At 48.6% G+C, this 25618-nt stretch overlaps 2 protein-coding genes across 2 annotated transcripts in view; both read right to left on the bottom strand.

Moving 5' to 3' along the window:
• The window catches only part of LOC126085046 (optic atrophy 3 protein-like), a 48573-nt gene extending 38642 nt beyond the window's left edge, over nucleotides 1-9931 (bottom strand). The window contains exon 1 of the mRNA XM_049899994.1: nucleotides 8690-9931. The gene's annotated coding sequence lies outside the window, so the exon portion shown is untranslated. The remainder of the gene's footprint in view (nucleotides 1-8689) is intronic.
• A 2784-nt stretch (nucleotides 9932-12715) lies between these two features.
• LOC126085045 (optic atrophy 3 protein-like) overlaps nucleotides 12716-25618 on the bottom strand; it is a 54755-nt gene continuing 41852 nt past the window's right edge. Inside the window, exon 2 of the mRNA XM_049899992.1 lies at nucleotides 12716-13667. Coding sequence (XP_049755949.1) covers nucleotides 13231-13667 — 437 coding nt within the window. The 3' untranslated portion in view covers nucleotides 12716-13230. The remainder of the gene's footprint in view (nucleotides 13668-25618) is intronic.

Below are 25618 nucleotides of genomic sequence, written 5' to 3'. Positions count from 1 at the left end.
GCCTCAGTTTCCTCATCTGCAAAATGAGGGACATGACAACACCTACCCATGCAGAAAGGAGCCCTGGAGGCACAGTGGTTAAATGTTCGGCTACTAACTGAAAGGTCAGTGGTTCGAACCCACCAGCCGCTCTGTGGGAGAAAGATGTGGCAGTCTGCTTCCCTAATGATTACAGCCTTGGAAAGCCTATGGGGCAGTTCTACTCTGTCCTACAGGGTTGCCATGAGTTAGAATCGACTCAAACGCGCTGGGTACCCATGCGGGGAGAGTGCAGGGAAGGGTTAACTCAGCAGGCCTGGGCTGCTCAAACACTGCACAGCCCAGTTTCCAGTTTCCAGGACTGGCCCTTACTTGGCTCCTGAGAGAGAACCCTTGAGCCCGAGGAATATGCTGCCTGATAGGGATGTTTTTGTGTGCCTGAGGCCTTGGCCCCACCCTATCAGTCTGATCTCTAGGGGGCTGGAGACCGAGCAGCTGAGCTCAGTCACGCAGGCCGTCCATGTCTATGTGACTGACCCCAGTAAACAGCCTGGACACCAGGCTCCAGTGAACCTCCCTCTGGGCTTGTTACTGGGAGAATTAGCCACTGTCTGAGCAACTCCACTGGGGGGACACCTGGGAGCTGGTGCCCGGTTTCTCCTGCACTTTGCCCACGTGCCGGTTCCCTATGCTGATTTTAATCTTTATCTTTTTGAAGTAATAAATCACATCTATGAGTGGCACAAATGGTTAGGCACTGGAATACTAACCGAAAGGTGGGCGGTTCAAACCCACCCAGAGGCTCCTTGGAAGACAAGCCTGACGACCTGCTTCGGAAGGGTCGCAGCCCTGAGAAACCTATGGAGCAGTTCTACTCTGCACACATTTGGGGACCCCATGAGTTAGAACCCACTCAACACAACTAACAACAATAACAAGAATACAACAGCTTTTCTGAGACCTGTGAGACCTGTTAGCAAATCGCTGGGTCTGAGGGTAGTCTTGGCGGCCCCCAACACAAGGAGTTACAAGGATTCAAAGATATGATTCATGCAAGATCCTCCACACAATGCCTAGAACCCAAGAAATGTACAATAGAAGAGATTAATTTTCTCTGTGCCTCAGTTTCCCCCACTACAAAGTGTGGAGTCCCTGGGTGGTGCGAACAGTTAATGTGCTTGGCTGCTAACTGAAAGGTTGGAGTTTGCAGTCCACCCAGTGGTACCTCGGATGAAAGTCCTGGCAATCTACTTCCAAAAAAAATCACCCACTGAAAACTCTATGGGGCCTGTCTGCCTTGAGCATTGTGTTCTATTAAAGAATTATCTATATGACATTGGTGTTAGGTGTCATTGAGTCGATTCTGACTCATAGTGACCCTGTGTACAACAGAACGAAACACTGCCTGGTCCTGTGCCATCCTCACACTCATTGTTATACTTAAGCCCATTGCTGCAACCACTGTGTAAATCCAATTCATTGAGGGTCTTCCTCTTTTTTGCTGACCCACTACTTTACCAAGCATAATGTCCTTCTCCAGGGACTGATCCCTCCCGATAACATGTCCAAAGTATTTGAAATGTAGTCTCACCATCCTTGCTTCTATGGAGCATTCTGGTTGTACTTCTTCCAGGGCAGATGTGTTCATTCTTTTGGCAGTCCATGGTATATTCAACATTCTTCGCCAACACCAAAATTCAAAGGCATCAACTCTTCTTCGGTCTTCCTTATTCCTTGTCCAGCTTTCACATGCATATGAGGCGACTGAAAACACAATGGCTTTGGTCAGGCGTGCCTTAGTCTTCAAGGTGACATCTTTGCTCTTCAACACTTTAAAGAGGTCTTTTGCAGCAGATTTGCCCAATGCAATGTGTCTTTTGATTTCTTGACTGCTGCTTCCATGGCTGTTGATTGTGGATCCAAGTAAAATGAAATCCTTGACGACTTCAATCTTTCCCCACTTATCACGATGTTGCTCATTGGTCCAGTTGTGAGGGTTTTTGTTTCCTTTATGTTGAGGTATAATCCATAGTGAAGGCCGTGGTCTTTGATCTTCTTCAGTAAATGCTTCAAGTCCTCTTCACTTTCAGCAAACAGGTTGTGTCATCTGCATAAAGCAGGTTGTTAATGAGTCTTCCTCCAATCCTGATGCCCCGTTCTTCTTCATATAGTCCAGCTTCTCGGATTATCTGCTCAGCATACAGACTGAATAGGTATGGTGACAGTATCTATATGATACTCAAGATCAAATGGGCAGCTCCTGTCCAGAGTCAGGATGAGAACACAGGAAGGGACAAGAACAGGTAGAATGGACACGGGAAACCCAGGGTGGAAAGGGGGAGTGTGCTGTCACATTGTAGGGATTGCAGCTAATGTCAATAACGATATGTCCATACATTTTTGTATGGGAAATTAACTTGAACTGTAAACTTTTACCCAAAGCACAATAAGAAGAAAGGAAGAATTATCTATATGAGATCAAATTGACAACAGTAATGCAAAAGGTTAAACGAGAAGCTTAGGGGGCAGTGAGTTTATGCTAACGGGGGAGGACAACTCAGAAAAATAAGGGTGGGGATGGTTGCACAACTTGAAGAGTGTAACCAACGCCACTGAATTGTTTATGTAGAAATTTGTTAACCTGATGTACGTTTTGCTGTGTGTATCCTCACCAAAAATTAAAAAAAAAGAAAACCCTCTGGAGCCAGCTCTACTCTGACACACCTGGGGTCACCATGAGTCGGGGTAGACTGGACGGCAACTGTGCTCTTAGGGTGGAGGTGCTTATAAGTTAGGGTGAAGAAGTCTTTCCCAAACAAGCCAGGAGAAGTAAGAGCCATCAAGGTGAAGATGGAAAAATCTAATTTATTAAACTCGAAAAAACCTTTGTAGGTCAAAAGACACCACAAATAAACAACGAGGACAAGAGAAGCAGGCGTTTCTCGCAAGAAATTCAAATGTTCAAAGAACTGAAAATACACTCAACTCACTAGGGATTACCAGAGAAGTGCAGTCCACATCCCACGTGCTAAGGCTCTCACCTCACAGGCCAGACAGTATCCCCACCTTAAATTAAGGGGTTCTTGTTATCGTTAGCTGCCGTTGTCAGCCTGACTCAGGGTGACCCCATGCACAAGAGAACAAAATGCTGCATGGTCTTGCACCATCCCCGTGATGGGTTTTGGATCGGACTGTTGCGATCCATGGGGTTTTCATTGGCTAACTTTTGGCAATAGATTGCCAGGCCTTTCTTCCTAGTCTATCTTAGTCTGCAAGCTCTGCTGAAAGCTATATTCAGCATCATAGTAACAAGTAAACCTCCACTGACAGACAGGTGGTGGCTGCTCATAAAGTGCACTGGTTGGGAATTGAACCAGGGTCTCCCGCATAGAAGGCAATATGAAGAACACCTACAAATCGCTATGAAAAAAGACTGAACAACCTCATATAAAAATGGATGTGCTAATGGTTAGATGCTAAAAAATAGAAATTTTAAGTAAAAAAAAAAAATGGATCCAGTAGCTTAAATAATGGTCCCTGTTATGGATTTTTTAAATTGCGTCCCCCCAAAATACATGTTGTAAATCCTAAGGTCTCTATTTCTGGTTACAACCCCATTTGGGAATGGATTTTCTTTGTTATGTTAATGAGGCAGTATTAGTGTAGGATGTATCTTAAATCAATCTCTTTAGAGATATGAAAAGAGCACATGAGAGACAGAAGCAAGCAGAGACCTGGGGGAGGAAAGACGCCATGACACATGAAGATCACCAAGGAACCAAGGAACAAGAGCCGGGGCCCTGAATTCAGACTTCTAGCCTCCTAAACCGTGAGAAAATAAATTTGTTAAAGCCACCCACTCGTGGTGTTTCTGTTACAGCAGCGCTAGACGGCTAAGGCATCATTCAAAACGCGATGGTGCTGACACAGGATGGACAAATGGATCACGGAACTGGACTGAGGCAGACGCTCCCGGGTGGAGGGGACGTGGGGGACGCTAGTGCACCGGCCTGGGTGTGGAGGGGTAAAGACGCCATGTACCCCGCTGGCCAAAGGGCGCACACATCTGCGCCATCTTTCTAAGTGCTCAGAACAAAACCCTCCAAGTCATCAGTAAGTTTCTGCAGTAAATCCTGTCTGATCCAACGTTGAGATATTGATAGACTCAATCCCACTTCTCCCCAACTCTAATGTCTCCACCATCACCTCCTACCTGGACCACTGCATTGGTCACCTCCTCCCTGAGCTCCCTGCTTCGGTCCTCGCCCCCACAGTCTGTTCCCCATACCGCCACCAGGGGGCGCCCGTTAGAAATAAATCAGCTCACGTCCTGCTGCTCAAAGCCCTCCTTGGCTCCCTCATCACTCAGAGTAAAAGCTGCTGTCCTCCCTGTACCCACTTTATATATATATATATATATATATGTATATATGTATATATGTATATATGTATATATGTATATATATATATGTATGTATCATACACAAACCAGTTGCCATTGAATCAACGCCGACTCATGGCAACCCTGTGTGTGTCACAGTACAACTATGCTTCGTAGGGTTTTCAATGGTTGACTTTTTAGCAGATCGCCAAGCCTTTCTTCCTAGGCACCTCTGGGTGGACTTGAACCTCCAACCTTTCAGTTAGCAGCCGAGTATGTTAATTGTTTCCACTACCCAGGGACTCCATCTAATACATATATACGTATAAACTTTTCTTTATGAAATAGAATAAAGAATAGAAAGTGTTTAACAGTACATTGTACATGGTCAGGACAATTATTGTTTATCGAAGCTTTTCCTCCAATAAGATATAAAATATGTTTCCAAGAAGTGGCTGGTGGATTCAAACTGCCGACGTTTTGGTTAGCAGCCAAGCTTTAAACCGCTGCTCCACCAGGGCTCCAATGATATATATACATACACATATAGGATATTACATCGTGTTACGTATTACATAAAATATATAGTCTATCATATACTTTGTAGCAATACATATATACTATACGATATTTATAATACATATATAGAGTGGCGCCCTGGCAGCGCAGTAGTTAAGAGCTCAGCCGCTAACCAAAAGGTCAGCAGTTCAAATCCACTGGCTGCTCGTTAGAAACCCTATGGGGGAGTTCTACTCAGTCCTATAGGGTTGCTACGGGTCAGAATCGACTACTTGATGGCAACAGGTTTTTCAGTTTTTATATAGGGTGGCTATAAGGGTTGCTATAAGTCAGAATGTACTTGATGGCAGTGGAGTTTTTTTTTTTAATAAACACATCAAAATTTAATACGGAAACATTAATACTGTTAGTTTCCAAGCACAGATGACACTCCCCATTAACTCTGTATTTTGTCAAAGAAACAATTCCAAGTCCCGTCTGCCCCCTGTTACTCTCCCCTAGCCCAACAGGATCTAGCCTATAGATTTTTATAGTGAGCTAAATTAAATTCTAGTATCTTCACTATTACTAGAATCTTTTGAGATTAAAGTCATTTACACAACTGCATATATTACGTGCCCTTCAGGGGCGCACAGACGTATAGAAGAAATACAACTGCTGATGGTGGACAGCAGTTGTACAAACACTACAGATGCTGTCTTCAGGCACAAGTGACCTTTCCCACTCAGTGCACCTTTATGGAGATGTGTTTCATAGCCTCTGTTGCTTCTGTGGCACCCTGCTTATGTCGTCGTCTTTTTCAGGTGTCCAGCACAATGCTGCAGAACCGCCACATTTTAAAGACCTTCACTGCGCTCACACGGATTTTCTGGTCCAGGATACGCACTCGCTCATTCATCAAAGTGTTTAATTCTTGGTGAACTCTTAACATGCTACTGTTTACTTTTGATTTGCTCCTTATTTTTGTTTCCAACTTAGCACTGAAATAACTTTTAAGATCTGAGCTCTCTAGATCTCCTCACATTGTTTCACTTCATCTAAGCTCAGTCTAGTTCCTGACCTCTTGGCTGCCCTCTTTTCTGTTCCTGTTTTGTCCGGGAATCAATTGCTTCAGCTCATGGAAAAGAATACGCATTTGCTGAACGTGGACAGCTCTCTGTTCTGATCCTGGTTCGGTTTGCTGCCTCTTCGTGACCTGGCTGACTACATGGGAACCTTGGTTGAATACCTGGTCACTTCCCCTGTTCGTTTCCTAGACTGCTTCCTAGGGGTTTACTACTGGTTTCCAGGATTCATGAAATGTCACACAGAAATCTGGAGGTTTGCCATCTGCAATGGGCTACTTACTACGCCCTTGCTTAGCAAAAGCAGACTGAAAACCAAACACTGAGAGTTTGTGACTCTTCTTTTCTGAAAAGCGACAGGGTGAAGCACTTAGAAACGAGAAAGCCAGCAGAGGTCGCTACGCGGACGGCTAGAGGATTAAACCGATTGCCTTTATTTTGTTTCAGTAAATACAGTTCAATAAAACAATACCCAGCGGCTGTCGAATTGACTCTGACTCATGGCGACCCCACGTGTGTCACAGTAGAACTGTGCTCCATGGGCTTTTCAGTGGCTGATTTTTTTTTTTTTAATTTGTGCTTTAAGTGAAAGCTTACCAATCGAGTCAGTCTCTCACACAAAAATTTATATACACCTTGCTATGTACTCCTAGTTGCTCTCCCCCTAATGAGACAGCACACTCCTCCTCTCCACCCTGTATTCCCCGTGTCCATCCAGCCAGCTCCTGGCCCCCTCTGCCTTCTTATCACCCCTCCAGACAGGAGCTGCCCACATAGTCTCATGTGTCCACTTGAGCCAAGAAGCTCACTCCTCACCAGTATCATTTTCTGTCTTATAGTCCAGTCCAATCCCTGTCTGAAAAGTTGGCTTTGGGAATGGTTGGAAATGGATTTTTTAAGGAGCTGTGGTGTCGCAAGGATTAAGCACTCAGCTACTAACTGAAAGAAAGGTTGTCAGTTCAGACCCACCCAGCAGCTGCTCCGCAGAAGACAGACTTGGCGATCTGCTCCTGTAAAGATTACAGCCTAGAAAACCCTATGGGGTAGTTCTACTCTGTCACATGGGGTCACTATGAGTCAGAATCAACATGATGGCACCTAACAAAATTAGCGATCCCTGGTGGCACAGTAGTTAAGGTGCTCGACTGCTAACCAAAAGGTCAGTGGTTCGAAACCCCCAGCGGCTCCACAGGAGAAAGATGTCGCAGTCAGCTTCCACAGAGACTTACAGCCTTGGAAACCCTACAGGGTTGTCATGAGTCAGAATTGACTTGATGATGGTGGGTTTTTTGGGTTACAACAACATAGAGTGAATTATGAATTATTATACAGATACATAAGGTGGATTATATGAACTATATTTTTTATTGTGGCTTGTTATAGACTGAGATCCAGATGCTGAGATTTGCATACAGGGGTTGGGGAGCACTCCCGGGACAGCTCCCGTGGGGAGGCAGGACTAGGCAGGGAAGCTGAGAGGCCTCAGCTCTGGGGAGCTCTGGAGCGGGTAGGGCCCTGCCGAGTTGTGTCAGCTAAGGCATGGGGGCCAGGCCTTCGGCCATCTGACTCTTTTGCCCACCCCTCTCTCCTCACTTATTCTATTCCAGGGGTCAGCAAGCTTTTTCTGTACAGGGCTAAATATTTTCGACTTCACTGTGATTTCTGTTGCAGCTACTCAACTCTGCCCCTACAACCCCAAAGCAGCCATAGAAAACATGGGAACAAATGAGCATGATTGTGTTGCAATAAAACTTCACTTATAAAGATGGGAAGGGGGGGTAGGGGCTGGCTGGATTTGGCCCGAGGGCCACGGTTTGCTAACTCCTGCTCAATTCTGATAGCTGCAGCCTCTTGCTGTTCTAGAAGTAGGCCACCCCACCTGCCTCAGAGCCTCTGCAGTTACTAATATCCTTCCTCTATTGCTCTTGTTCCATTGCTGCTGCCTTCTTGGTTCATCTCAGGTGGCACCTCCTCTCGCAGCCCTCCCTGACCCCGTGATCTAAATCAGCCATCTCCGTCACTCCAACCCCTCCCTGCTTTATTTCCCTCCTCAGCACCCCATCACTGGTCACCTCTTTACTTCTCTAATGTCCGTCTCCTACACTGAAATGGCAGCTCTGTGACAGCAGGGCCTGTCTCCTTCAGGGCTGACTGAGCCCTGAACAGCTCTAGAATGGAGCCGGGCACACAGTAGGTGCTCAGCCATTTGTCCAGTGAACGGCTGGATGATGCCCACCCCGAGTCTCCTTGGGGCATGCCTCCCCACCTCCTCTGTCCATGCTGACTCCTGCCCCAAGCCCTTTAGAATGGGGGACCAAGGCCTGGTGTAAAAACAGGGGGCGGGGGTGAGAGACAGTGTCTGACTTCCTCTAAGTTCACAACCCACCCAAACCAAACCCACTGCCGTCGAGTAGATTCTGACTCCTAGCAACCCTATAGAACAGAGTAGAACTGCCCCATAGACTTTCCAAGGTGCCCCCGGTGGATTTGAACTGCCGACCTCTTGGTTAGCAGCCATAGCACTTAACCACTACGCCACCAGGGTTTCCAAGTTCACAACAGGGAAGGGAAATCAAGATCAACAGCCCAAGTCTGATTCGTATGAGGCGGAGGTCAGACATGCTTCCTCTCTGCACCATCTTTACCAATTCTGACACCAATCAGCCCTCCCACGGCACTCTATACTTCTCTGCTGGGTTGGATAATTCATTGCAGTGGCCACACAGAGCTCACAGACCATACTCACGATTCCGGGGTTTATGAGCGAAGAACAGGTTACAGTTCAAGGTTCAGGAACACTCAGGATACAGTTCTTCCATCAGGACAGCCTCTTCCCAGTCATGCTCGCTGGCACACTTCTCTCTGGCTCTAGGCCTCTGCCCAAAGGCACTCAGCTTTCTCAATCCGTGGGCCAGGAAGTCCACCATGCTGTCTCCTGATGTGGGGTCTCTCCTGCCACCACTTCTCACCGTCTTCAGAGTTACAGTTCTCTCTCTCTCTCTGTCTCCTGGTTCCAGGAGCTTAGCACAGGGACCCCAGGTCCAAAGGACATGCTGGCTCCTGGCTGTTTTCCCTTGGTGGTGGTGGGATCTTCTCTCTCCCACCTCTGGGGTGGCTCATTTCAAACCCAGCAGGATGGCAAAGCTGACCAATCCCCTTGGTGGGCCACCATTCCCCTATCACACAGTCCCACCCAGTCACTTGGGTGGGAGTTACAAGACCACAGCTAGAAAGCCCACACAAGAGTGATCCATTGCACTGCACCAGCTGGGCCAATGGAGCAGGCAGGAACTTAGATGAAGTCCGTTTCACTTGGTGGCTCTCAGCCTTCTTGACATTTGCTAGGCAAGGGCCTGCCAGAGAGAGGCCAGCACAGGGGACAGCAGGGCTGTAGGCTAGGAGCGGGAGAGGCAGAGCCCTGGGACTATGTTCCATTTGTCCTGAGACAGTGAGAACGGGTTTCTGTTCCTAACACCCCAAAGTCTTGAGTCACTCAGGAAGGAAGGAGTCTGGATTCAGGCCCACCTCATCATCCCAAATAACGGTAAAGGACTTGCGTGTGTATGTGTGTGCATGTATCTGTGTGTTTATGGGCTTGTGTGAGTGTTAGGAACCACTGGAAAACACATGTCTACATGTGCCTTGAGTCTTCCCCCCAGACTGTGAGCCTCGTGAGGACAGGATCAGGGCTGCCTCAGTGACCCCTGTCTCCAAGCACATAGCGAGCAATTTGGTGAAAGTTTGTTGACTAAAAAAATGAACGAAGGACATTTTTCTAAGGTTAATAAGGATTTTTTAAATATGGACGAACATACATAAACTTGAAGATGGCCAAATTCATTTCTACAAATTTATTGTAGCCCCCTCCCCAAATATCACAAGTGTACACAAACACTTAGCCAGTAGGACAGGGAACGATGAGCCACCCTGTGCAGCGGCTACAAGCGTCCTCAGGAGGTTCTTTCCACTTTAACGCCCCCCCACCCACACCCCTGCCCCTGTGGGTGGAGCTGTGACTCTGGATCCCACAAGGGCTGGCCAAGTATGAAGACATAGCGGGGCTGAGTTTTAAGTGACAGATGTAAGAACAGGTCCCCCCACCGGCCCCCGCCATGGCACAGTGAGAAGGAGCTTTGGGGCTCTGGCCCAGACTGCCCGCCCCCACATCCCACTTCTGCAGTGAACCTGCCTGTGCAACCTGGGGCAAGTGACTTTCCGTCTCTGTGCCTCAGTTTCCTCATTAATGAAATGGAGAAAACCACGTGGGGATTATGTAAAGCACTTTAGAACAGTGCCTGGCACCTAGCCAGAGGCAATCAGTTTTAGCTGTTTAAGACTACGACTGCTATTTGTTGACATGATGGGGGGCGAGGGATCATAGCCCCTCACTTCCAGCTCCCCAGGCTCCAGAAAAATGAGTTGGTGTCAGAGTGGGCCCCCCAGGGGTAACCATGGACACCAGGCACTGAGCCTGCTCCCCTGGCTCCATCCCTCCCCCCACTTCATGCAGTGGCATTTCTTTCCTTCCTCCCCTCATCATTTCACCCACTCAGGTCACTCCCAGTCTTGGGGGACATTTATACCTCAGCTCCTCCACACAAGCTTCCCTCCCTCTTCTAGAAGCAATTAAGATTCTGTTTCAGAACCCCCATTCTTAGGTTTTCTATTTGGGTAGGTCTTCTGCCCCAGGTCATTTTTAACCCCCCAACCCCAAGAAGTAAGGTGAAGGGGAAAGGAAATGGGGGACAGCCCCGCCCCACCCATCTTCACCTGGAGCTTCTCAGGAATCTGGTTTACTAAGTGCCAACATCTCTGGCACCAGAGAAAGATGTGGCAGTCTACTTCTGTAAAGATGACAGCCTTGGTAACCCTCTGGGGCAGTTATATACAGCTGCTGTGAGTCGAAATCAACTCGATGCCAACTGGTAAGATCTCTGGTATGATGGGGTCCTCTGGTAGGGGAGTGAGGAGCCCCCATTCTCACCGCTTCCGCTGGGATGCCCTGGGCCAGTGTAGAGAACCCTCCCCCTAGCAACCTGCCTTCCTCTAATCTTCTTCCTTCTTGCCTGAAACAGCACCCTCAGGCACCCGCACCCAGGATAACCCGGCCCTCCTGTCAGCCTCTCTCCCTTGAGCCTCACACTCTGCTCCTACCGCTGCCCTGCCCTGGAGGAAGGTGCCAGGGGCAGTCCTTCATCTGTGGGGCATTGGGCAAGTCTCCTTGCTTTCACTGGGCCTTGGTTTCCCCATCTGGGAAAGGGCTCATAGGATGGCTCTGCCCCTACTCCCATCATAATCCTCCCAGCTTCTCCCCTAATTTTAAGGAGCCTCGTACCCATTTTGGAAGCCTGCAGAAGGATGTGTTCTCAGACATGCCCTTAAGATGACTTCTCACCCCTGGGCTCCTTTCATTAGGACACATTTGCTTAACTGCAAACAGAGTTCAGACTAGGGGAGCTCCCACGCCTCCCCCAATCCTGGAAGAGATCCCAAGTGGGAGGGAAGTGGATCTCGGAAGTAGACTGTTCCTCTCACCATGTGAGAAAACCCCAATGCCCCACAGGGTTGGCGGGGATACTTTTCCCTTCCTGGGGTCCTGGAGTACTCTTGGGTGGGAGGTGTAGTGGTTTGAACAGTGGCCCCCAAAAAGACAGGTCCCCGTCCTAAGCTCCAGAACCTGTGAATGTGAGCCTATTCAGAAAACGGGTCTTTGCAGGTACGATTAAGTGAATGATCTTAAGAGGAGAACACCCTGGATTTAGGGTGGGCCTAACTCCAACGAAAGGAGCCCTGGTGACACAGTGGGTAAGTGCGCAGCTGCTAACCGAAATGTCAGTGGTTTGAAACCACCAGCGGCTCCATGGGAGAAAGACGTGGCAGTCTGCTTCTCAAAAGATTACAGCCTTGGAGACCCTATGAGGCAGTTCTACTGTGTCCTGTAGGATTGCCATGAGTTGCAATCGACTTGAGGGCAACGGGTTCAACTTCAATGGCAGGTGTTTGTGAGAGACAGGAGAGGAGATGGCCATATGAAGACGGAGGCAGAGATTGGCGTTATGCAGCCAAGAGCCAAGAGACGCCTAGCACCACCAGAAGGTAGCGGAGGCGAGGAAGGACCCTCCCCTAGAGCCTGTAGAGTGAGCCCAGTCTTGAACTTCTGGCCTCCAGAACTGTAAGAAACTAAATTCCTCTTGTTCTAAGTCACCAAGTTTGCAGTGATTTGGGAGGGCGGCCCCAGGACACTCACACAGAGGTCAGAACAACTGGAAGAGTGTCCTGGGTGGGGGTGGGGCTCTGGGGCTGTGGTGGTGGGTGGGCACCACTGCATGAAGGGGGCGGTGGGACCAGCCCAGCCCTGAGGCAGGGAAGAGAGCTCACAGATCAATGTACTTGGATGGAAGATGGGAGGATGTGACAATCTACTTCACGCTGTCGGGGAAGGGGCTGGCAGGCCCCTGAGAAAGGCCACTGAAGAGGATGGCGTGGGAGGAAGGTGGGAAAGGACGGTCAGACAGTACAAGGTCTAGGGGCTTTGGGACAGGTAAGCGGGGCTGAGATTAACACACTGCAGGGATGAGGCCTAATCAGGCTCTAATTTCCCACCCCAAAGGGCCATGTCCTGCTAGAATGGATCACAGAAGGGGTACTTATGGGGGGAGAGGATTGTGCCAGACTGAAGAACGAGGAGGCCCGTTGGAACAATCCACCATCCCAGTGGAAGGTGCCATGGGTCAGGTTAACGGAGAAGACATAATGGCTCGGTGGAGGGTGCTGCCCAGCTGGAGCCCACCTTAGAAGATGAGGTGAGAGAAGGTAATTGAAAGACAGTGCATTTTCTTACAATGGCCTGTACCAGTGGACCAAAGGAAGGGGCGTTCTGCGGTAATGAGAACGACCTAGAAATAGGTAACGCTGATCATGTAAACGGGGGTGTGCTAACTTAATGACTGGTTGATTAGGCTCTACTCCTACTCCTGGGTTCCATTTTTCTTTCGCCAGAAGAGGGAGCGCAACGTCCTGGGGGCTGGGACCTTGTAGGTCTGGTGGTTTAGGGTGGATGGGGGGAGGTGCACTGTGGACGGTACCACTCAGCCAGATGTTGGGGGCTGGTCCCAGGGGAAGATACCACTGGTCTGGTCACTAGGGGGGTGGCCGAATGCCAAGTTGAATCAGCCTCAGTCCAAGATCCTGGTGGTTTCCGCTGGGCCAGTGCAGGCAGGGGTGGTATGGGGGAGAAGGCCACGTGGAGCGCCCGGCACAAGTCCAAGTCTAGGTTCTAACTGTCTCCTATTTCTCGCACGTGGTTGCTGCTTGGGTTGCAGGTGCTGCCCGGGTACCAGGCGCTTTCTGCGTCGAGGGAGGTCTGTCCGGGGAGCAGACCTGGGGGTGCACCTCCTGCAGCTGGGCCCGCAGCTCCTCCACGGCGCCCTGCGATGGCACCGCCTGCATTTGCGCCTGCAGCGCCTCGAGGGTGAGCGCCAGGCGGCCCACCTCGTCCTGCAGCGCGTTCCAGGCGGCGCGCTGCTCCTCCTCTTTGTTGCGCTGTTGCATCTGGTGGCGCCAATACTCCAGCACCAGGCAGCCGCCGCCCACAATGAAGATGGTGGCCTCGCCCAGCAGCTCGGCACCCAGCTCGGCGGCCGCCTCCTCATTCAACGGCTTGACGGCTGCGCCCCGGAAGCCCATGATGCGCATCTTGGTCCGCATCTCCACCCAGTGGTACACTGCAGGGGAAGACAGGGGTCAGGCTGCGCTCGGGGAGTCCCTGCAAGCCCCGCCCCTCCGTGCTTAGGTATTCCGGGGGGAACAGTGGGCCGCGACAGCCAAAATTGCCAGGTCCCTTAAAACAAGACGGGTGCCCGGCCCCACACAGGTGATTAGAAGTCACTAGCCTGGGGTGGCCCCGAGGCCGTCTTAAAAGTGGCCAGAAGATCCTAGCGAGCAGCCAGGGATGAGAAACCCAGCTCTGGATGGGAAGTTCTTAGACTCGGGCTGTGAGGGTAGGGGGTGGGGTAGGGGGGAGGTGTCACAGGTGCTCCCGGAGCAAAGTCCACCGAAGGTGTGGAAGACTGAACTGCTAGCTGCTCCGCTCCCTCTACTCCTCCCTCAAACCACTGCCACGGCCACCTGCGGGCCAGCGGCTGTGTCCCTCCTCTGTCCCCCTCACTCCCGTCGCCCCTCCCACTTCCCTGGCGAAAACCGACCCCTTCCCGAATCTTCCCGAAAGGCAGAGTGGGGGCCATGGTGGAGGGGCACCTCCTGGCTCCAAAGAATGGGCAGTTGAAATGTGGGAGTCATGCAGGACAACCCTGAAGCCGGTTACCAATCCTTTTGAAAGTCTGGTGACTCCAATTCTGTAAACTTTTCACCAACCCTGCATGCGGAGCTAACCGCTGTGGGCTCCAGCCTGTGATGTTTCTGGCACTTACCTTTGGAAAAGCTCTAGAGTTGAGTGGTGCTGACGATGCAAAAACTCCTTCCCTGCCTAACCAAAAACCAGGTTCCTGCAGTCAACTCTGGCTCTCCTGGGGACCCCATGTGTGTCTGAGTAGAACTGTGTGCTCCATAGGGTTTTCCATGGCTGTGCTCTTTAGGAAGATGATTGCCAGGCCTTTCTTCTGAGATACCTCTGGATGGATCCGAACTGCCAGCCTCTAGGTGGATTTGAACCACCAACCTTTTGGCTAGTGCTTTACCGTTTGCACCACCCAGGGATGCCCCTCCCTTGCCCAGCTGCTTCTTATGTGAAGAAGGATTCTTAACACTTGAGTCTTCAAAGCTAAAACAGAATTGATGCTGAACCCTGACTTACTCCTGTAATAATTAATATTCATCCAGGGATGCATGAAATTATTGGGGAGTGGGGGGTAAGCCCTGAGTAGCTCATTTAGAGATTAATTTCCAGCATACCACTTTCTTTTAATGTTTAATAATTATGAAAATGTATAATCTATGAATGTTTAAAATTAATTGTGTGCTAATAAGTTTAAAAGCAGTTCAATTTGGAAGTGTGGTACATACACACAATGGAATATTACTCAGCCATAAAGAGAAATGAAGTCCTGATACATGCTGCAACATGCGGTGCCATGGATCACTTTGTGTGGCCTTTCTCACCATGGTCTTGTAACTCCCACCCAAGTGACTGGGCAGGACTGTGTGATAGGGAAACTGTGACCCACCAAAGGGACCGGTCAGTTTTGGTATCCCACTGGGCTGGAAATGAGATACCCCAGAGGCAGGAGAGAGAGGATCCCAACACTACCAAGGAAGAACAGTCAGGAGCAAAGAGCGCATCCTTTGGACCTGGATCCCTGCGCTGAGAAGCTCCTGGGACCAGGAGACTGAGAGAGAGAGCAAACTGTAACCTTGAAGACGGTGAGAAGTGGTGGCAGGAAAGACCACACAGTGGGCTTCAGGGCACACGAAGTGAGAAAGCTGCGTGCCTTTGGGCAGAGACTGAGGGCCAGGGAGAGGCGTGCCTGCAAACACAGCTGAGAAGAGGCTGTCCTGATGGAAGAACTGTATCCTGAGCGTTCCTGGCCCTAAACTGTAACCTGTTACTTCCCTAATAAACCCCATAATCATGAGTATCTTCTGAGTCTTGTGTGGCCATTGCAGCGAATTATCAAACCCAACAGAGAAGTAGAGAGTGCTGTGGGCGGGACAGCTGATGTCAGAATCAGTAAAAATGGCAAAGAGAGGAGGCATGTCTGACCTCTACCTCATAGGAATCAGCCTTGGGCTGTTGATCTTGATTCTCCTTCTGCCTTATGAAGTTAGAGGAGGTCAGACGCCACCCCCACGCCATTTTTACAAACATGTATGAAACTTGAAATCATGATGCCAAATGAAAGAAGTTAATCACAAAAAGGACATATTGTATGATCCCACTTATACAAAACATCTAGAATAGGTAAATGTATAGAGACCAAATTTTTATTAGTGTTTACCAGGGGCAGGAGGGAGGAGGTAAGGGGGAGTCATTGTTTAGGAAGCCATGGGTTTCGGTTTATGGTGATGGAAAACTTGGCAATGATTATTGGTAATGGTTGCAGAATATGATTAATGTAATTGATTATAAGTTGTACATGTGAAAAATATTGAGTTGGCCAATGTTGTGTTATATATAATGTTACAACCATAAAAAAAGAAAAGGGCAATTCAATCCAGAAGAAAATATTTTAGCATTTAGAACCTTATGGTCACAGGAAATTGAACAAAATTAAAATTACAACTTCTGTACATATTTTTGTTGCTAAGCATTATGGATCAAATTGTGTCCTTCCCCCCAAATGTTGTAAATTCTAACCTCAATGCCTGTGGTGATAATCCCATTTGGGAATGGGTTGTCTTTGTTATGTTAATGAGACAGGATTAGAGTAGGGTGTACCTTGAGTCAATCTCTTTTGAGATACAAAAGAGATCCAACAAGCAAGCTAGGAGACAGAGACAAGGGGAAGAGATGCCAAGCCACGTGAAGATCAGAAGGAACAGAGAAAGAAGAAACAAGGACCTTCCCCCTAGAGCCAACAGAGAGAGAAAGCCTTGCCCGAGAACTGGCACTCTGGATTCGAACTTCTAGCCTCCTAAACTGTGAGAAAATAAATTTTTGTTTGTTAAAGCCATCCACTTGTGGTATTTCTGTTACAGCAGCACTAGATGACTAAGACAGAATTTGGTACCAAGAAGTGGGAGTGCTGCTCTAACAGATACCTAAAATGTGGAAGTGGTTTTGGAAACAGGTCAGGTAATGGGTACAAGCTGGAAGATTTTTAAGACACCTAATAGTAAAAGCCTAGACTCCATTGAAAAGACTATTGATAGAATTCGTGGACATCAAAGGCAATTCTGGTGAGAGCTCAGAAGTGAGGAGAGCTATAGAGAAAGTCTCTGTTGTCTTAGAGAATACATATGGCGCCAGCAACAGAACGTTGCTAGAAATGTGGATATTAAATGTGCTTCTGGTGAGGCTTCAAAAGAAAATGATAAGCATGTGATTAGACAATGGAGGAAGGGTGGTGCTTTTTATCCAGTGGCAAAGAACTTGTCTGAATTATGTTCAAATGTTTGGTGGAAAACAGAATTTTTAAGTGATGAACTTGGATATCTGGCTGATGAGATTTCTAAGCAAGATCTAAAACGGGCCGTGTGGTTTCTCCTTGCCACTTATAGTAAAATGCAAGAGAAAAGAGAAAGACTTAAAAATAAACTGTGCAAAATGAAAACAAAACTTAGAGATTTGAAAATTTTGTTGTACAAACTTAGGACAGATTAAGCCTGTGTGACCCTAATACCTCACAACATGTTTTCTCCTTTTCAAAATAGGTGATTGAGAGCCTGACATAACTAACACCATAATGATACTCTAAGTATAATTTGTAAGCGTTTTTTTATTGCACCTGCTGTACTGGTCTCTTTCCAAAGGGGTGGTCTTGGTCTCTCTCCTCTTCTTCTCTTGAGAACTGGCCTTCAGCCTGCAAGAGGGCAGTTAGGGAGGCTGCCTGGTGCTTTTGGTCTGCAACTCTCTTGCTCCTTAACTCAGTCACGGTGGACTTGGCAGGCCAATTCCACTAGCTGAGAGACTCTTATGTAAGTTTTTTCACACTGTTACCAACATACAGATTAGGGTCCAGGTATCCGACATCCATATCTTTAGTTTAATAAACAGTCTGTTGTAGTTGTTTTGTGATGTATATGACCATCTGTGGTCTTTGTCCTGAAAAACATTAGGTAATCCTTGCCAAAATGATATATAAGCTCTGATGTAAAAATGGCTTTTGGGGGGACTCCATAAAGGAAAGCTTGGATTACTGTTGGGGCCCCTCCATTGGTGTCACCTCCTAATAAACTTTCTCTGACTTGGAGTACGTTTCATTGGCTCAACTGCTCCAGGGCACAGACCCCAATCGGGTAACACCTGTGACTGATGGCTCTAACCAAGTACCACAGGCAGGAAACCCCATCAGCTTAGACTGAAAAGGACAGGGAAAGAACAAGAGAATGCAGTCTGCCTCTTAGAATTCTACAGGCAGGGAACAGGCCAGAGGAGCTACATGTGTTGTCCTCCAAGAAAAGAAAAGGACTATCCCTGGAGCAGCTCAGAGATCAGCTAAACTGTTGGAAGGAGCGTGGGAAGCAGGGCTTCTTGGTTTCAAAGAGTCTGATCTTCGCCAACATCGGTTCGCATGTGGGGCTGCCATGAACGTGTGCCAGCCAGATGGGGCCACTGCCCAAAGATAAGGGGGCGGCACTGCCGTGTCCAAGGAGCAGAAGAATGGGGCCTGCTGGCGCCAAAGAAGTGGGGTCACCACTCAGATGGACTAGGAGAATGGGGCCACCCAAAGCCGAGAGAGCAGTGTTGCCAGTGAGCCTGGAAGGTGGAGCTGAAGCCCAGGGTCGAGGGGCCTCTACCCAGAATCCAGAGAGCATGGCCAACATCCAGAGTCTGGAGAGCAGGGTCATGGTCCAGATGGCCTCAGAGAACAGAGGATTATTTTCAAGTTTTGAGAGCGCATATAATTTGTTCCGCTGAGTTTTAGACTTGCTTGCTCTCTGTTATCGCTTCTTTCACTCCAATTTCTCCTGTTTGTAATGGAAATGTCTACCTTATGCCTGTTCTACCACTGTACATTTTTTTTTATTGTACTTTAGATGAAGGTTTACAGAACAAACTAGTTTCTCATTAAACAGTTAGTACACATATTCTTTTGTGACATTGGTTAACGACCCCATGACACGTCGACACTCTCCCTTCTCACCTTCGGTTCCCTATTACCAGCTTTCCTGTCCCCTCCGGCCTTGTAGTCCTTGCCCCTGGGGTGGTGTGCCCCTTTAGTCTCATTTTGTTTTATGGGCTGAATCTTTGGCTGAAGGGCAAACCTCAGGAGTGACTTCAGTTCTAAGCTAAAAGGGTGTCCGGGGGCCATACTCTCGGGGTTTCTCCAGTTTCTGTCCAGCCACTAAGTCTGGTCTTTTTTTTCTGAGTTAGAATTTTGTTCTACATTTTTCTCCAGCTCTGTCCAGGACCCCCTACTGTGATCCCTGTCAGAGCAGTCAGTGGTGGTAGCCGAGCACCGTCTAGTTGTACTGGACTCAGTCTGGTAGAAGCCATGGTAGATGTGGTCCCTTAGTCCTCTGGACTAATCCTTCCCTTGTATCTTTAGTTTTCTTCTTTCTTCCTTGCTCCTGAAGGGATAAGACCAGTGGAGTATCTCAGATGGCCGCTCACAGGCTTTTAAGGTGCCAGACGCGACTTACCAAAGTAGAATGTAGAACATTTTCTTTATAAACTATGTTATGCCAATTGAGCTAGATGTTCCCCGAGACCATGGTGCCCACAGCCCTCAGACCAGCAATTCAGTTCCTCAGGGAGTCTGGATGTGTCTATACAGCTTCTATGACCTTGCCCTGTTACACCATTACTTTCAATGATCTTCCATCTTTTCCTCCACTCCTCCTTCTTCCAATTTTTACAGGTGATTTATATGATGTTTTTATTCTTGTATTATATTCTTTTCACTGTTTCCCTCAGCCCTCAACACGGCCAGGGAGGAAGTAAGGGGCCTTCCTCTCCCTGCTTCTCTTTTTCCCCCTTTTCTCTTTCTACCCTCCGCAAGTCCCCCAGCTGCCAGGTCATCCTTTCACATTATCAGCATGTAGCCCGCAAGCTCTTCTGTAGTAGCTGTACTAAGGGCCCTCATATTCTATGCATCGGCAAAGTCAGAAAAGTGAAAATAAGCAGTATGTACAATGAGATGTGTGTACTGCCAGTTTGTTGTACTGTGGTGGTTTGTGTGTTGCTGTGATGCTGGAAGCTATGCCACCGATATTTCAAATACCAGCAGACTAGGAAGAAAGGCCTGGCTATCTACTTCCAAAAACCAGCCAATCAAAACCCTATGGATCACAACGGTCTGATCCCGCAACTGATCATGGGGATGGTGCAGGACCATACCTGGGGTCACCATGAATCAGGGGCAGAATTGACCACAGCTGCTAACAACAACAGCAAGACAAGGATGCCTCCCCCTCCACAATGGGGGGCCAGGGGCCTCAGGAATTTATGGGCAGAAGATAGGACAAAAGGCCTCTCCTCCGTTATTGCAAACCTACCCATGCACACACACAACGCGGCTTCCTTATAAAGTACAGGAAATCTATTCTTGATATGGGCTGGCTATCCCAGGATTGTAAGGAATGGGAAAGTCACCACAACTACGCACTGTACTGACGCAGCCCAGGAAGATGAAAGAGCCACGGGAAGGAAATGGGAACACTAAAAGCAGCCTTCACCGACAGACAGTGGAGACTGAACTACTGAAAGGGGAGCACTCTGTTAACGTGGGAGGCAGAAAGTTAAAGCACCAGCCCCTGATCTTCCCTATGAGGAGGAAGTAAACAGGTGATAAGACACGGACAGCACTGAGAACTAAGAGGCCAAAACCAAACCAAACCAAACCCATTGCCATCGAGTAGAACGGCCCCATGGGGTTTCAGAGGAGCACCTGGTGGATTCCAAGTGCCGACCTTTTGGTTAGCAGCTGTAGCTCTTAACCACTGCACCACCAGGACTCTGAGAACTAAGAGTAAAAAAGAGTAGAAGTACCTTATTTTGACACATGGTGGTAAACACCATAAATAAATAAAGCCAGCTGAAAGTGTTGAGGTGGTTTCCTGTGGGGATCAGAAATTGAAGCTGGAAAGGCGATGGCTGGGTTTTTTTGTTGTTGTTTATTCTTTTTATCATAAATCGAAGAAGAGTGTGACTCTTTAAATTAAACGAAGGACCATCAACTGTTTTGACGAAACTAGGAATGAATGTTAATTTTGAAAACATATAAACACATTTTTTTTTCTAATTGTCCAAGCCAGAAACAAACGTGTTACCCAGGAAGGGCAGAGTAGTGGCAGTTAGGAGTGGTAAGCCTTCAACACCTGTGTTCTTTTTTTTTTTTAATTATTTTATTTTGTGGTTGTTGTTGAGAATATACCCAGCAAAACATACATCCAGTCAACACTTTCTACATATACCATTTAGTGACACTGATTACATTCTTTGAGCCAGGCAACCGTTCTCACCCTCCTTTTCTGAGTTGTTCATCTACTGTGTTCTTATTGAAACTGGTTGCGGGATGAGGCATAGGATTTTCCAGGAAGGAAACCCTATGTAACAGTTCTACTCTGTAACACATGTGGTTGCCATGAGTTGGAATCGACTTGATGGCAGTAGGTTTGGTGTTTTGGTTTGCCCTGCTGTAGCCCTGGTGGTGCAGTGGTTAAGAGCTAGGCTGTTAACCAAAAGGTCAGCAGTTCGAATCCACCAGCTGCTCCTTGGAAGCCCCGTGGAGCAGTTTTACTCTGTCCTATAGGGTTGCTATGAGTCGGAATTGACTCAACGGCAATGGGTTTAGCCCCCTGCCAGATCTCTTGGCCCTGTCTTGCTGGTGCCCACCCACTTCCCATATTAAAGATCAGATCAAGGTACTCTCCCACTTACAATTCCTCAGTAGCTTCTACTGACTTCAGAATAAACTCCAGACTTCTTAAACACCCTAAAGGCTCTATGTTGTCATGTGCCAAAAGTTGATTTCCGACTCGCAGAGACCCTATGTGACAGAGCAGAACCGCCCCACAGGGTTTTCTAGGCTGTAGTCTTTACTGGAGCTGGTTGCTAGGTCTTTCTCTGGTGGAGCAGCTGGGGGGTTCAAACAGCCTTCAGTTAGCAATTGAACTCTTAATCATTGTGCCACCAAAACCAAGCAAACCAAACCTGTTGCCATCAAGTCAAATGCGACTCAGCGACCCTATAAGACAGAGTAGAACTGCCCCCCCCCCACAGAGTTTCCAAGGAGCGCCTGGTGGATTCGAACTGCCGACCTTTTGGTTAGCAGCCGTAGCTCTTAACCACTATGCCACCAGGGTTGCCATTGTGCCACTAGGGCTCCTTAAAGACTCTGTATGATCAGCATATTCTGCACACACACAGAATCATTTTCAGTGTTTAAAACATGCTGTGCCTAATAAAATCTATTAAAAAAACATTCTGCATCCCACTTTAGGAGAGTGGCATCTGGGGTCTTAAATGCTAGTAAGCAGCCATCTAAGATGCATCAATTGGTCTTAACCCACCTGGAGCAAAGGAGAATGAAGAACACCAAAGACACAAGGTAATTATGAGCCCAAGAGACAGAAACGGCCACATAAACCAGAGACCACATCAGCCTGAGACCAGAAGAACTAGATGGTACCCGGCTACAACCGATGACTGCCCTGACAGGGAGCACAACAGAGAACCCCTGAGGGAGCAGGAGAGCAGTGGGATGCAGACCCTAAATTCTGGTAAAAAGATCAGACTTAATGATCTGACTGAGACTAGAAGGGCCCCGAAGGTCATGGTCCCCAGACCTTCTGTTAGCCCAAGACAGGAACCATTCCCAAAGCCAACTCTTCAGACAGGGATTGGACTGGACTATAGGATAGAAAATGATACTGGTGAAGAGTGAGCTGCTTGGACCACGTAGACATATGAGACTATGTGGGCATCTCCTGTCTGGAGGGGAGATGAGAGGGCAGAGGGGATCAGAAACTGGCCGAATAGACACAAAAAGAGAGAGTGGAGGGAAGGAGTGTGCTGTCTCATTAGGGGGAGAGCAACTAGGAGTATACAGCAAGGTGTATATAAATTTTTGTATGAGAGACCGTCTTGATTTATAAACTTTCACTTAAAGCACAATAAATATTAAAAAAAAAAAAAAAGGCAAAAAACATGCTGTGCCCTCTTTATACATGAATTCCCTTGGCCACAAGGCTCAGCTCAATGGCCCCTCCTCCAGAAAGTGCTCCCTGACCTCCAGGCTGAGTCAGGCGTCCCCTCTGCCCCCTCTAGTCCCTGCCCCACCCACTCTCAGTCTTCACTGTCTGGGGCAGGATCTGTGTCCCCCACTGGACTCTGAGCCCCACGATGGCACCTCTGGCTGTCCTGGTCAATGCTTGTGTCCCCGGCACCTGGCAGAGGACTGGTCACACAGCAGATACTCAGGGTTGGGGGGGGTTGGCAAATGAGGGAATAATGAAAGAAACACACCCAAAATTCACTTTTGGTTATTACACTGAATGCTGGGATTTCAGGCAGTTCTTTTTTTTTTCCCCCTTATCTGTATTTTTAAAGTTTTAATAAGAAAAAAAAAGTTCACTGCATATACTTGGAACCACAGTTCTGATTCTAGGAACATATCACCTGCACCCCCATGAAAGGAAGTCGTGGATTTATAAAAAGATCAGGACGCCAGGCGGAAGTGCCTCTGCGCCCACCACGCCTAGTCTTAGGGGGGCTTCCTTCAGCTCCCAGGCCAGGGGCCTGCTCTGCACTCAGCCATCGGGGGTGCACCCTGGAGGGCTCTGATCCGCATGACCGACAGGACTCACAAGGTGAGGGGCTCTCTTCAATCTCTGTGTGAGGACTGGTTTATGGAAGACCTCTAGGAGGTGAGTGACGGATGATGTGATTTGGTGGCAAATTTCATGGCCACCAGGCAGGTCAATTTGACAGATGACCTTTGGCAGGATGATGGGCTCTTGGAAAGCTCATCGGGAAGTATTTAAGTTGGGAGCTGAGGGGCCTTTGGATCTTTCTCAGGAAACCACTACGGAGTGTGTGTCAGCCGGAGAATTCTCACAGGAGGCACTGCCAGCAGCCAGTGTCATGGGGCCAAAGGTTCGTTCCAGCTGGAGGACTCAACTCCTCACTTTCTCAGGTACCACAGCCCCCTGGCTTTCCCCCCAAGCCTTCTGTCCTGGCCCCTTGCCCACAGCCCTGCACCCAGCCCTCATGCCCCTCTCTCTCTCTCAGCCCTCTGCCTCCTGCTGTGGCCATTCTGGAATGGACAGTCCATGCCCCTCACATTCACCCTGAGCCCACAGTCCAGGGGTGAGTACAGAGCTGAGATGGGTGAAGGCTGGGCTCTCCTGAGGGGAGGCGCCAAGCGGGGTGGGCTGGGGGCATGGTGGCCTTCCAGCAGGACTTTTGAGACTGCAGGTCTCTGACTGTGAACTGCAGAATCAGTTAGCGAATCCTCACTTGTTATTGGTGTGTGCCGTCCAGTCGAATCCAACTCATAGCGACCCTACAGGACAGAGTAGAACTGCCCCATAGAATTTCCAAGGAGCGCCCGGTAGATTCGAACTGCTGACCTTTTAGTTAGCAGCCGTAGCACTTAACCACTATGCCACCAGGGTTTCCAATACTCCAATAAAGCCATAAAAAGTAAAAATAGAAGAGAAGAGAATGACATAGAGCAGGATAGACTAAACCCATCAAGAAGGAAGGTGAGTAGGTGTTAGCCAGGTGAGGAAGAGTACGGTGAGAGACAGAGGTGCAGTCCTGCAAAGAGAGAAAAGATGAACTAGGGTAAGGCATAGAGGTCTCTGGGTGGCACAAATGGTCTGCACTGAACTACTGACGATTGCCAGTTCAGACTCACCCAGTGGCGCTGTGGAAGAAAGGCCTGGTGATCTGCTTAGAGCCAAGGTCTGATTATAGCCAAGAACACACTATTGAGCCGTTCTACTATGTAACACGTGGGGCAACCATGAGTTGGAATTGACTTGACAGTGTCAGGCTTGGTTTTTTGGTTTCGGGTGAGGCATAAGAGGGAGGGGGTCCGTGAGGCCCCAGGCTATGATCCCCACCTCCCCCAGTGAGCTCTTTCCGGCCCGCAGACAAGGTGGTGACGATCACTGTGGAGACCTGGAAGCGCTGTGGCAGCGTGGCCTTGGACCCCAGGGACAACAAGTGGAGCTGCTGTGGGCCCCACTACCCCTTCCATCGCGACTCCCAGAGGTGCTGCCCCTCAGTGTCCAAGAAGTTCTTTGTCATCCCCAAGAACAGTACCAAGTCGGAATATGAAGAATGCAAGAAATATGACCAGATATAGAGACCAAAGATTCTTAACGGTTATAGGGTGGGGGTGGGGGTTTTGTTTGCAGGGCAATGAGTTTATGTTAAAGGTGGCGGAATATTTTGGAAGAGACAGCGAGAATGGTCACACTACATGCAAAACGTAATCAGTGTCTCTGAGTTGTAAATGTGGAAGTTGTTGTGCTTGCAAATATTTTGGTGTGTATGTTTTTACCACAATAAAAAAAGAGAAGAAATAGGACCAGATGAACTTGTAGACCTTGGAGGGCACGCTCTACTGCTTTAGCCATCCTGTTCTCTGGGTAAAGCCGGGAGACCCTGCCCCTCTCTCTCCCTCCTAGATTGCCTACTTGAGGACTCTGGAGTCACCCAGTGGCCCCTTCTTTCCAAGGATCTAAGTTACGGGCCTTAGGTTCCCACAGTGCAGCCTGGAGCAAGTCACCTCAGATTTCCAGGCTTTAGGCTCCTTGTCTGCAAAGCTGACCTAGCCAGAGAAGCTTCTAGCTCAGGCTGGGGGGAGAAAGATGATGGCCCAATCACCATGCAACATACATAGTTCCGGCCGGAATTCCTTACCCAGACCTCTTCCTGATGACCTGTCTTACAATAGGGGAGATTTTGTCCTTGGCAAATGAATAGGCTGAGCTGAAGGTCCCAGTTGCTGAGTTCCCCCAGATGGCATACGAACTTCCTCTGTGCCTTCTTCCTAGAAATTCTCCCGAGCTGGCAGACTCTCCCCTGCTGGTCCCCAAGCAC

Source organism: Elephas maximus, chromosome 11, assembly GCF_024166365.1.
Source record: "Elephas maximus indicus isolate mEleMax1 chromosome 11, mEleMax1 primary haplotype, whole genome shotgun sequence".
Lineage (NCBI taxonomy): Eukaryota > Metazoa > Chordata > Mammalia > Proboscidea > Elephantidae > Elephas > Elephas maximus.
This window is presented reverse-complemented; position numbering and strand designations above follow the sequence as displayed.